This window comes from Kogia breviceps, chromosome 5, assembly GCF_026419965.1.
Source record: "Kogia breviceps isolate mKogBre1 chromosome 5, mKogBre1 haplotype 1, whole genome shotgun sequence".
NCBI classification, from domain to species: domain Eukaryota; kingdom Metazoa; phylum Chordata; class Mammalia; order Artiodactyla; family Physeteridae; genus Kogia; species Kogia breviceps.
This window is the reverse complement of record NC_081314.1, coordinates 65,972,517-65,984,954: the sequence shown is the minus strand read 5'-3', so window position 1 is coordinate 65,984,954 and position 12,438 is coordinate 65,972,517. Positions and strand designations below refer to the sequence as shown.

Below are 12,438 nucleotides of genomic sequence, written 5' to 3'. Positions count from 1 at the left end.
TTCGAACTTACATGTATATACTAAAAGAATTATTTCTTTGTGTTTAGAAATGTAGCACAGTGTTTTGATACCATTAGAGAGAATGTTTTGAATCTCAAGTGTTGATTTAAAGGGGCTGGACCTATTCCTTAGTTATAACCCTACCCCTTACTAGAGCACAAAATAAATGATGTTTTTGGGTGACTATGTAGTCTTGATATTGAATCTTAGTTTTTATTATATTTGGTGAAGATAAAGCAAAATTAACATTTTTGTAGCTGTTCGATATATCAATATATGATGGTAAATTGGAATTTTAGATTACAGGAAAAGTTGAGAAAAATATTGTGCTGAAGAATTTGATTTTAAAATTATGTTTTATTCTATTATGTAGTTAAGTATTGAGCTTAAGAAAAATATAACATTGTTTAACGAGTATAGAGTTTCTGTTTTGTAAGATGAAGAGTTCTGGAGATTCATTGTACAACACCGTGAATGTAACTAAACACTACTGAACTGTATGCTGAAAAATGGTTAAGAGGATAGATTTCATGTGTATTTAACCACAATTTAGAAATTGTTTTAAAAAAAGCCCCGAACCATAGAATATACAGCACAGAGTGAGCCCTGATATAAAATACTGGACTTTAGTTAATAATATTGGCTCATCAGTTATAAGAAATATACCATACTAAAACAGTATCTTAAAAATAGTGGAAATGGGGGGCAGGTGGGGTAAAGGTATATGGGAACTCTGTACTTTCTGCTTAGTTTTTCCATAAACCTAAAACTAAAAAAGTCTTAATTAAAAAAAAAAGAAAAAATGTAATAAAAGACAAATCATAATTTCTCTTTTTGTTTTGCATTGGTATTGGGTGTCAGGAAATGTAATGACTTGCTTAGTTGAAGAACTTAATTAAAAAGAAAACAATTTTCTTGACAGCCTTTCTAAGGGTTCACAGGGCTCTTAAATTATAATATTTGGCAGAAAGGAATTAGGAGATTGTAGGAGAGGAGGTGAGGCCCAAACAAATTGGCAAAGAGTGACAGTGACAGCACTGCGGTTTATTTATAAATAGCTGTGCTAATTCTAATGAGAGCTGGTGTTTTCCATATTTTCTCATTTTCTATAACCTTATTTCTTGTGACACTAGGATAGGGTACTTCCTCTGTCACCATCTGCTTCAGTCACCTGCCATTTCTGATGGTCTTCTGAATCTTAAATTTGAAAGGGATTTCCTAAGTCCTGTGTTAAATCTAACCTATGCAAAGTAGCACCTGTACCTGATGCTCATTTAGCTTTTATGTTTGAATATACAGGGCGGGGATTGAACACACATTGTTTTAGAAAGTGGTCCATTCTTATCACAGAATACTCTTCCTTGCTATCACAAAGTTTTTCCTTATTAAGTTAACATCTTTGTCTTTATAACTTTTACCATTGTTCTTATTTGACCTTTGCTGCAGGACAAAGGAAGTCTAACCATTTTTTTTTTTTCTCATTTATCCCTTCTCCTTTTTTTCAGGTCAGCATTCCAAATTTTAACTGTCCTTCATTTGAGAAGACCTTTGTTATTCCATTGCTGTCACCCCTAGATAACATTTCCAATTTCTCAGTTTCTCTCAAAATAGAGTTCTTGAAGCTGAACTTAATACTCCAGAAGGAGGCTGTTTAATGTAGAATACTATGGGTCTGTTATTTCTTGTGAGACTGTTCATTCTATTAATTTGTTCAAAAATTACATTTGTTTTTACAGCCATGGTATTTTTAGGACCATCCTGAACTTGCTTAAAGTCTGTAGGCTATTTTCTTATGAACTGTTTTGGTTCAGCTAGAATGTTATACCTGTGCAGTTGATTTAAACATTTTTAACATTACTTGTTAAACATTTATTTAATATTCAGAAATAATTTTATAGAGTGTTTTTAATGTGTATTTTCACTTACGTAATCCCATTTGCTTCTCATAACAACCCTTGAGCTAAGTAAAAAACCTCTTTGTCATAAAAATGAGGAAACTCATGGTCAGAGAGGCTGACTTATTAAGGTCACATAACTTTAGAGTTGGTAGAATTGGGACTCAACCTCAGATCTTCTGATTCCACATTTTATATTCTTTTTATTATATTATGTTGTGCTAACTATAGATATCTCTAGGTAAATTAAGACTTTGTGAATAGGATTTTAAATCCCCATTCATCCTCCCTAGTGAGTTGGCAACATTTTGTTCCCCTTAGGGATGGTGTTTGGATCCAGTCTCAATTCATTTCCATATTCATCTGTCACTCAGTTGATCATCTTTTATGAAACAGCACATTGCCATTGTTGATTCAGTTTGAAAAAATGACACTGGGATTACCTCTGTTTGCATTTTTAATTTTATTATAAGGGCTTAAGGATTCATTCTGCAAATATCTCAATTTTAGGTAATATTATTATTAGGACTTGCTTGTGTCTTTTTCTCTGTGTTATTCTTCTGTTTATTCTAACTGCTGTTGTTGCTTCTTGTTACATTATTGTTGACTTTGTTCTCTTTCCAATACTGCTTCAGAATCTATAATAATAATTTTTAAAATTATTAAAAATAAACAGTAGTAATAGTAAGGACACGTTATTTACCAGGCACTGTTCCAATGTTTTAGGTGTATTCACTCGTTTAATTATTACAACCACCCTATGAGAGTAGGTACTGTTACCTTTTTTTTAAACTGAATTACCAAGAGGTGAATTTAGTTGCCCGAGGCTACTTAATTAGTGGTGGAGTTGAGATTTAAGAGGCTAAACTACTATATTAAACCACTTCTCTCTAGCTTGGCTATTCCTTTGTCACTCAGACATTTTTAACTACAGGGCAGCTTTCCTTTCTTTCCTTCCTTTCCTTCCTTTCCTTCCTTTCCTTCCTCTCTCCCTCCCTTCCTTCCTTTCCGTTTGTGTGTGTGTGCGTGTGTGTGTGGCCGTACCGCGCGGTTTACGGGATTTTAGTTCCCTGACCAGGGATTGAACCTGGGGCCCTGGCAGTGAGAGTGCTGAATCCTAACCACTGGACCACCAGGGAATTCCCTAAAGGGCAGTTTTTCATATGCTTGTGGCAATTGACATTTTATCCCTGTACAACTTAATCTTATGTGTTTCAGCTCCTAATAATAACTTATTAATCTTTTTGAATATTCCTGTTTCATCCAAAAACATTTATTGGCTGGTTGCTCTGAGAGCATGGAGTTAGGAACATCTTTAAGTCTGTCTGGGTGAGTTTGCAAAGTCTTCACAAAGATTATAATTTTTGAGCCTTGAAGAATGAATATATGTTTTCAAAGCCAGAAGAAAAAGAAGCCATCTCTAATGTGGAGAGATTAGCAAGTTCAGTTGCTTAGAGGTGAGAGACATAGCACCTTTGAGAAACTGCAAGTAAGTTCATTTGACTAGAAATGTAGATTTTTATCTGAAGGCAGTAGGAAATATTGCAGATTTTAAAAAAGTTAATAGACTTTATTTTTTGAACTGCTTTAGATTTACAGCAAAATTGAGCAGAAGGTACAGAGATTTCCCAGCTACTTGCTTCCCCTACACATGCATAGCTTCTCCCATTATCAAATCCCCACCAGAATGGTACATTTGTTACAGTTGTACCTACATTGACACATCATTATCATCCAAAGTTCAAATTCACAGTAGCGTTCACTCTTTTTTCTTTTTTAAATTTTATTGAAATATAGTTGATGTTCAATGTTGTGTTAGTTTCTGGCGTATAGCAAAGTAATTCAGTTTTATATATATATGGGATACATATAAGATTCTTTTCCATTATAGGTTATTACAAGATATTGAGTATAGTTCCCTGTGCTATACAGTAGGTCTTTGTTAGTTCTCTACTCCATATATAGTAGTGTGTATGTCTTAGTCCCATACTCCTAATTTATCCCTCCCCCAGGGTTCACTGTTAATGTTGTACATTCTATGAGTTTGGACAAATGTCTAATGACATGTATCCACCATAATAGCTTCATACAGAGAAGTTTCATGCTCCCTAATAAACCTCTGTGCTCTGCCTGTTCATCCTTTCCTCCCTGCTAACCCCAGGCAACCACTGATCTTTTTACTCTCTTCATAGCTTTGCCTTTTCCAGAATGTCATATAGTTGGAATCATGCAGTATGTAGCCTTTGCAGATTGACTTCTTTCACTTAATAATATTATTATGCATTTGTTTTCCTCCGTATCTTTTCATGGCTTGATAGCTCATTTCATTTTGGCACTGAATAATTTTCCTTCATCTGGATGTACCACAGTTTATATATCTGTCTACCTACTAAAGGACATCTTGGTTGCTTCCAAGTTTTGGCAGTTATGACTTCTGTAAACATCCATGTGCAGGTTTTTGTGTGGATATAAGTTTTCAGTTCACTTGGGAAAATACCCAGGAGTGTGATTGCTGGATTATATGGTAAGCGTATGTTTAGTTTTGTAAGAAACTGCCAAACTATTCCAAAGTAGCTGTACTATTTTGCATTCCCACCAGCAATGAATGAGAGCTCCTGTTTCTTCACATCCTCGCCAGCATTTGGTGTTGTCAGTGTTTTGGATTTTGGCCATTCCAAAAGGTGTGTAGTGGTATCTCATTGTTGTTTTAATCATTGAAGAATTTTAACATGGAAGTGAAACCAAATTTATATGCCTGAAAGGTCCATCTGAAAGCAGTGTGGTCCTTTAAAAGGTGTGGAGGCAGAACTAGAGGAAAAGAAATTGGTTATGAAGCTGTTGCAGTGATTTAGCTAGACATGAAGAGGACCCTAGCATAGTCCCTAGCAAGGGATGGAGAAGAGAGAGAGATTTAAAAGGTACTTAGAAGCCAAAATGAGAAAGCTTTGATTGAAAGTGTGATGAGGAAGTTAGTCTTAACCCCCATTTGGGGATATTTGGAAATGTAGGGGGGTATATTTGGTATTGTTATAATGACTGAGGGTTTCTACTGGGATTAGGGATCTGCTAAATGACCTGCAGTGCATAGGACTTCATTTCCTTACAATGAAAAATTGTGTTTCATTGAGAAACACTAGGGTGATGACATTCATTGAGAGAAAAGAAAATGGTAGGTCTATAGAGGTAAGATAATGAGTTCAGTTTGAGCCCTGTTGAATTTGAGTTGTTTGTAGATATCCAGTTGAAGATGTTCTTAGGCAATTAGATGTAAGAATCTAGAATATAGAAAGAGCAGTTTCAGATTTAGGACTTGTTAGAGATGGTTTGAGCGTATAACTTGAAAAAAGGTAAAGGTTTGAAAAATCTATTGGGAGAAGTAGAGGTGGTTATTGCTGACGTACAGTGTCATAGAACATCAACATTTAATGGACAAATGGAGGAAGAGGAGCAGTAAAAGAAAATAAGCCCAGAGAGGACAGAAGAAAATCAATAAAGTGATACCATTAAAGCTGAAAGAAGCGACAGTTCCATCCAGGAGGTGTATTCAATTTTGTCAAACACGGCAGAGAGCCAAGTAAATTAAGGACTCAAAGGTTTATTTGGCAACCAGAAGGGCTTGGTGACCCTTTAGAGATTACTTTCAGTGGGGTGAGTGATGGAGGTGGACACTAGTTTATAGAATTAAAATGTGTGGTAGGTGAGGAAATTGGACAATGAATGTAGGTTACAAAAAGTTATTTTAACTACCTGAACTTTCAAACATAATATATGTACACTCCTATTCTTGTAAGATTCTTAGGTTAGTATATCAGCTGAGAAATGGGCATTTATAGGTGTCTCATGGTTTACAGTTATTTGAATATTTCATTGTTTCTCATCCTTATTTTCTAAAAATTAATTGAAAAGGGAAAAAAATGCTAACACTAGTAATAAGCTTAGTTTATTACTAGTGTTAATAAACTAGTGTCAATTTAATGCATTTGAAGTGAAGAAGGATATTAAGCATGCTAATAACAGCAAATCCTACTATATGTGCTAATAACAGCGATCTTACTGCACTTAAGCTAGACAATTATGTGTTTGGTTGGTAAAGAAAATAATAAAATTAAAGAACCTGGAAGGAATATTTGGTATACAGCTTTAAAGACTGCAAAGATTAAAAAGGAATTGTGATTAGGGATTGTTGTCATATTTCTAGTTCTCTTAAAACATGGGGATCTGAACTTGACTTTCAGACATGTTTTCATGAGCACATTAAAAATAATGTACTCTCTCAAGATGATCTGTGAGGGGAAGGAGAAAGAGGGTTGCTTGTAAGGGAATGGAGAGATACAAGAAAGGTTTATTAAAGATAGGTGATAACTTGAGCATGTTCCTTTGTGGAGGGGAAAGCTGGAAGACAGGGCAAAGTTGAAGATACAGGGAGAAAAGAAAATTAATCAGTAGACCAGATTCCTTGAAAAGGCAGGATGGCATATTGGATCCATAATAATGGTGTTAGGGGCTTAGGCTTGGATGGGAGAAGAGGGACCTTTTCCATTGAGTTTGAAGGAAGACATAATGATGCATTTGAAAGTAAGTACATTGCACATGGAACCACAGGGAACTTGTTCATTCAGCAGTTTCTGAATGCCTACTGTGTGTTTCAGTCTGCTAGTTTGGGGTTATGTAGTCCCTATCCTTGAAGAGGTTAGGGTCTACTGAAGATGGGGGATTTTTTGCCTTATGTCCTATATGTTTTTTTTCAGATAGGATGTGAGCCTTTTTGGAGTCTTTCCTAGTCTTTCATGATTCCTCAGATTATCCAGAGTAGTTTGGAGATCATATCTAAAAGGACTTTTAAGTTACTTGGGGTGTAATTTTTCCTGACCTGGAAATGTAAATTTACTCATAGAAGCTTGACCTAACTACTTTAGTTCCTTGAAAGAGATCATAGTTCTTTCTGTTGTTATGACAGATACAGTTTTTTGTCATGTGGTAATATTGCTTCTTTATCCTTATTGGCTCCAAAACCAGTTAAATAGTCATTTATATCCTCTTCATCAAACTTTTAAAAAGACAAATCTTAGTTTATTATTAACTTTAAATTTTTAATATTCTTTTTTTTTTTTTTGTGGTATGCGGGCCTCACACTGTCGTGGCCTCTCCCGTTGTGGAGCACAGGCTCCGGACGCGCAGGCTCAGCAGCCATGGCTCATAGGCCCAGCTGCTCTGCAGCATGTGGGATCTTCCCGGACCAGGGCATGAACCTATGTCCTCTGCATCAGCAGGCGGATTCTCAATCTCTGCGCCACCAGGGAAGCCCTAAATTTTTAAATATTCTTAATGGTCTCCTTGAGGATCAGTCAGCCAACCACTTGGAGTGTAAGATTAGTTAGGATTGTGGGTAGTAATTCTTTGCGTTACAGCTTATAGGTGTACTTTAGTGATTTACAGCTGGGAGCAGTTTTGCCTCCCAGGGGACCTTCGTCAATATGTGGAGATACTTTTGGTTTTCACCACTGGGGATGGGGCAGAACTGTTACTGGCATCTAGTGGATAGAGACCAGGGATGCTACTAATGCTGTAATGCATAGGACAGCTTCCCACAACAAAAAATTGTCTGCCCCAAAATGTCAAAAGTGCTGAGGCCAAGAAACACTGGTGTACATTAATATTTGAATACTTATGAGCTAGTCAAACATGCTTACCTATGTTATCTCATTTAAACTTCAGAAACCCCTTATGAGGTAAGTGATATCCTTCTTTGCCCTGAAGGTACCAATCATTTGTGATGGAAGCAGGATACAAAGCTTGGACTTAACTCTATAGGAAATTTTTATTATGTAAGTATGCAGGACACAAGCCTTTTTTTTTAAAGGCTATCTTTTGTCTTACCTGGTGTTTTTTTTTCAGGGACAAATATTCCTGACATTTGAAGTATATAATTTATTTTTAATATTACAGATCTAGAAATGGCCATTGCCTACTGGAATTTAGTGCTTAATGGAAGATTTAAATTCTTAGACTTATGGAATAAATTTTTGTTGGTAAGTTCATATTTTCTGCAGTTCGGTGTTTTCTCTAAACTTTTGCTTTGTTTGAAGATAAATTAACATTTTAAAGCGTAACTAACTCATTTCAGAGCATGTAATGGACATAGAATGAAAAATTTGATTTCCAGAATTTTATTACATAAGTCGTTTTGCATTCTTGTATTTGGCATCATCTGGACTGTTTCTTTGAAACCTTTTAGTGATTTGGATGCTTTTTTTTTTTTTAATAGGAACATCATAAACGATCAATACCAAAAGATACTTGGAATCTTCTTTTAGACTTCAGTACAATGATTGCAGATGACATGTCTAATTATGATGAAGAAGGTAATGAACATTTTGCTCTACCAGTTTTTTGAAAAATTTGTCTTCTTTTATCACACACTCTTGAACTTCTCTACTTCTGTTTTTCTTAGATTTCCCTCCTCTGAGCTTTTATTTGTGCTCTTCTGAATGTATGAAATGCTTTCATCCTCTTTACCAATCTGCATTGTTTCCTTAAATACCAACTCTGTGTATTCATGTCTTCCAGAAAGACATGAGTACTTTTCTTCCATGTTTTAGATTTTCAGTTTACTTTAGGAACCTATTCTTTTCTTAATGTACTTTTATAGTACTTATATATGTATTTTTTATTGTTGTCTGTTTGTTTTGTCTGTGAACTTGATTGTAAACTCCTTAAGTTTAGTGACCTTATCCAAATGGAAATGGACTTTAGTTTCCTACTGTAGTACTTTTGGCATTCAGTAAATATTCACTGACTGCTTTTCTGCTGTTTCTTCATCTATGTATAAGGGTGATTCTACCATCCACTATCAGGACATGTGCTTTTGTTTTTCTGGAACTGGCAGTGATTTACATTCGTTTCTTCACGCATACTTACCTAGTTCCCCTTGAGAATTAGCAGGATTTTTTTTTTTTTTTTTTTGATATTGTTGAATAGACAGAGGTATTCTTTGAAAAATCTCTAGTAACCTTGGTCTCCTTAAAAGTGTCCTGGAACTACTTAATGTAACCAAAGATAATGTTATTTGCTTATCTTTGTTTTCATTGTCATGTATTGTCTTCTTTAAGAAGTGAGAAATGACTGATAATTGATACTTGTGCTTTCTGTTAGACCTTACACAAAAGTGAAGAACTTCCTGATTTGGAGGTTGGCATAGAGAAGAGGCATGTATAGAGGCATGCATATATGTAATTTAAAATCCTTAATAATTTATTATCATGAAATAGGTTAGAGTTTGAACCTTGCTGTCAATTTCCTTTGTAAGATTGCCACAAAGTGCAAAAAAAGATTAACTCCAGCCTACTGTGCTTTCAGCAGCACTGGCAGCATGTCATCATATCAAGGTCAGATTTGACCAAATTAGTTCAGTGGCCTGACTTCAGTGGCCTTCTGGAAACCATAATGTTATTAATTACCAGAAGGGTTATTTTTTATCATTCAAGGAATTATCAAGTGTTGGAATAATAGAGAAGAGAGAAAGGAATATTCTAGGTAGAGACTCTAAAGAGCTAGAAATTTGGAAGTCCTATCAGTGGGAATACTTATAATGACATACTTTAACAATTAAGGGGAAGATATTTTTAAAAAGTAAAGGATTCTATTAAAATGTTAGCCTTATTTCAGCTTTTCTTTCTTTCCTTTCTCCCATCCCCCCCCACAGGAGCATGGCCTGTTCTTATTGATGACTTTGTGGAATTTGCACGCCCTCAAATTGCTGGGACAAAAAGTACAACAGTGTAGCACTAAAGGAACCTTCTAGAATGTACATAGTCTGTACAATAAATACAATGGAAAATTGCACAGTCAATTTCTGCTGGCTGGACTGAACTGAAGATCAATCCTCACAATTCAGACTGAGGGTTGAGACAAAACTTTAAGGATACATCTTGGACCATATCGTATTTCATTCTTCTAATGGTGGTTTGGGCTTGTCTTCTAGTCTGGGCCGCTCTAAACATTTATTATTCCAACATTGTGGATTTCATCTTATATCTGTGGACCATCCTAGTTTATTCTCCCATAAGTCTTAGAAGCTTTATGGTGATTATTTTGAAGTTTCCATTCTTGCATAAAGCACAATGCTGTCTTCATCAGAAAACAGTTTGGCATAAGAATTAAACATGTGAACATCACAATTTATAAAAACTTCTTAAATATATGCTTTGGGCTAGTTGCAAAGACTATGCTGATAGCACTTCCAGTGAGAGTGATATATTTAAGTGTACCAGATCTGGAATGGTGTTTTGGTATGGGGGGATTTTTTTTTTTTCCTGGCAAATCACATGTATTGTTAACGTGAGTAGAGTATCTGTTGAAAAAAAAAGTCAAAATAACCAACGTGAAAAATTTTTAGGATAACTTGGTGTGCCTACCCAAATTTACTGTGTTTTAGACCCTCTATTTCAGAATGTTCCACAGAACTAGTCTGCACTTAATCTTACCCATGTTTATATATAGTTGTTTTACAGGAGGTTTTATTTAGAAAAACATCTGCATAATGTTAGATTCTACTCCTGTCTACATTATGCACTCCATAATTGGATTTCATTATGATTTTGAAATGCTTATATGCCTGTCAAGTAAGTTAAACTATTTAATTTGTTTTGAATGTTTTAGATTGCTACATAATACAATATTCTAAATTTAGGCATGAGGGTTTATTTTTGTTTTTTGGGTTTTTTTTTGGTCAGCGCACTATGGAACACAAATGAAATTCTCTTAATTTATAAGAAGATAGTAGGAATTAAATTTTGAAAATGGTTGTAATGAGCCATAAAGTTCAATTCTTATAATATAGGTACTTGCTCTTTCAGACAAATAGTCCATTTTTGATGACTTATTTTGTTGAAATTGCTTTAACTGCTAATCACTGTGGTTGCCAAATATTTCAGGAGCAAAGATTTTCAAGCAGGCATGCACTTGATGCAAAGTACCAATCTGGCTTCTATTTTCGTAAATTATTTAATTTCTGCTGTTGTTTGTTTCACTCAGATTAGCTCAGTTTTCACATCAAAGCAGAACTCTGTCTTGTATGTTTTTTTTTTCTTCATTACAAGACCCATGAACTGCTTTCATGCTGAAAATGCTCATTTATTTGTTCACTTCTTGACCTGTGAATAAGGGTTTATTGCTTTCTTAAACATTTCTATAAGGCAGGTTAAAAAATGTAAAATTTCAGATATTGGATGACTGGTTTTTAGCAGGAGTAGATTTTGCTTGGTGTATCCAGGCACTCTAAGTTCTAATGCTGAAATTATCAAAGGTATGTACTTCAGAATAGCAGTACATTATAAGGTATATGTGGAAATGATTTTAAGAAACAATGATATATTAAAACTACTTTTTATTTACATGATTTTGAAATTGACTAGAAAGCTTTCCCCATAGATAGTAATATTCTAATCATAACTTTAATTCAAGAATGATTCTATCAAAAGAAAATTTTGAAAATTTCTATTCAGGTTACTGGAATTGGTTATTACAAATGAAAAGAAAAAAGAAGAATCCTGCTGCTTTCAGTATTTCCTGATTTCATATTTGTAAATATTAAGAGGAACTTCAATTATGAAAAATTTTAAAAAGATATATATATATAAATGTACTATTTTGTTTCCTGTCTTGAAGATTTTGAGTTATGGTATTGTTTTTGAATTGATTAATTAATTCCAGTATGCTGTGTTTTGAAATGAGATCCGATTAGCTATTTTTCCCCAATATAAATTGTTTTTCATAAAAGTCTGATACTGATTCGTGGCCTAGTGCCTTGGGTTTTACAGACTTTTCCTTTTAAATGCAAGACCTTTTCAACAAAATAATGTTTGTCATCAGTTTGGTACTAAACATTTATAATTACTATGTAATTATAAACAAAAATACATAAAGCTTTGAATATAATCATGTAGCATAAAAGTTAAGGTTGATGTTAACTCTATGATGGCATCTTAGAATTAAACAATACTATTACTAGGGCTGAAAAGAGAAGACTGATTTAATGTGGTGTGGTTATTCTGAGGATACATGTCTGGTTACAGGGAATATTTTGTACTAAAAAATCCTTACACATAATGGCCGTGTGTGTGTGAGTGTGTGTGAAAGAGACAGATTGACAGGTTGAAAGAGACACACATGCTCACACACACACACACACACACACACACACACAAAAACTTGAATTGCTTTAATTCATTAGTGTTTCAGTCTTCATTTTGGTAAACTCCCCATGCTGATTCTTTGTTTTAAACTGAACCACAGGTACAGTTTCCTTTTTGCCAAATGTCAAAACAGGTACACATTTTACAATGTAATGCTTTTTAAATAGTAAAGTGTATAAAATTAGAAGTGCCCACATATAAAAATACTTGAGATCAAGATTATCTTTAGTGACTATCATCTGCATATCTCTGTAAGTTCAATTGTGTTTCTTACATCCCTGTCATATTACCAACAGAGGCAATAAAAGCTTCAGTGAAATTGCCATGACTAAATCTTTTCACATATTATT

General features: G+C 34.4%; 1 protein-coding gene across 7 annotated transcripts in view; it reads left to right on the top strand.

The window, feature by feature from the left end:
• DCUN1D1 (defective in cullin neddylation 1 domain containing 1) overlaps nt 1-12,103 on the top strand; it is a 30,818-nt gene extending 18,715 nt beyond the window's left edge. For 3 of the 7 annotated variants that reach the window (XM_059064553.2, XM_059064555.2, XM_067034099.1), the window contains exons 5-7: nt 7,842-7,924; nt 8,161-8,257; nt 9,598-12,103. In XM_059064553.2, coding sequence (XP_058920536.1) covers nt 7,842-7,924; nt 8,161-8,257; nt 9,598-9,677 — 260 coding nt within the window. In that variant the 3' untranslated portion in view covers nt 9,678-12,103. Of the gene's footprint in view, nt 1-4,494; nt 4,577-4,657; nt 4,683-7,610; nt 7,721-7,841; nt 7,925-8,160; nt 8,258-9,597 lie in introns of those variants that run through there. The other 4 variants (XR_010840695.1, XR_010840694.1, XM_067034100.1 and 1 more) reach the window with 4 other exon arrangements.
• Nucleotides 12,104-12,438: the final 335 nt, after the last annotated feature.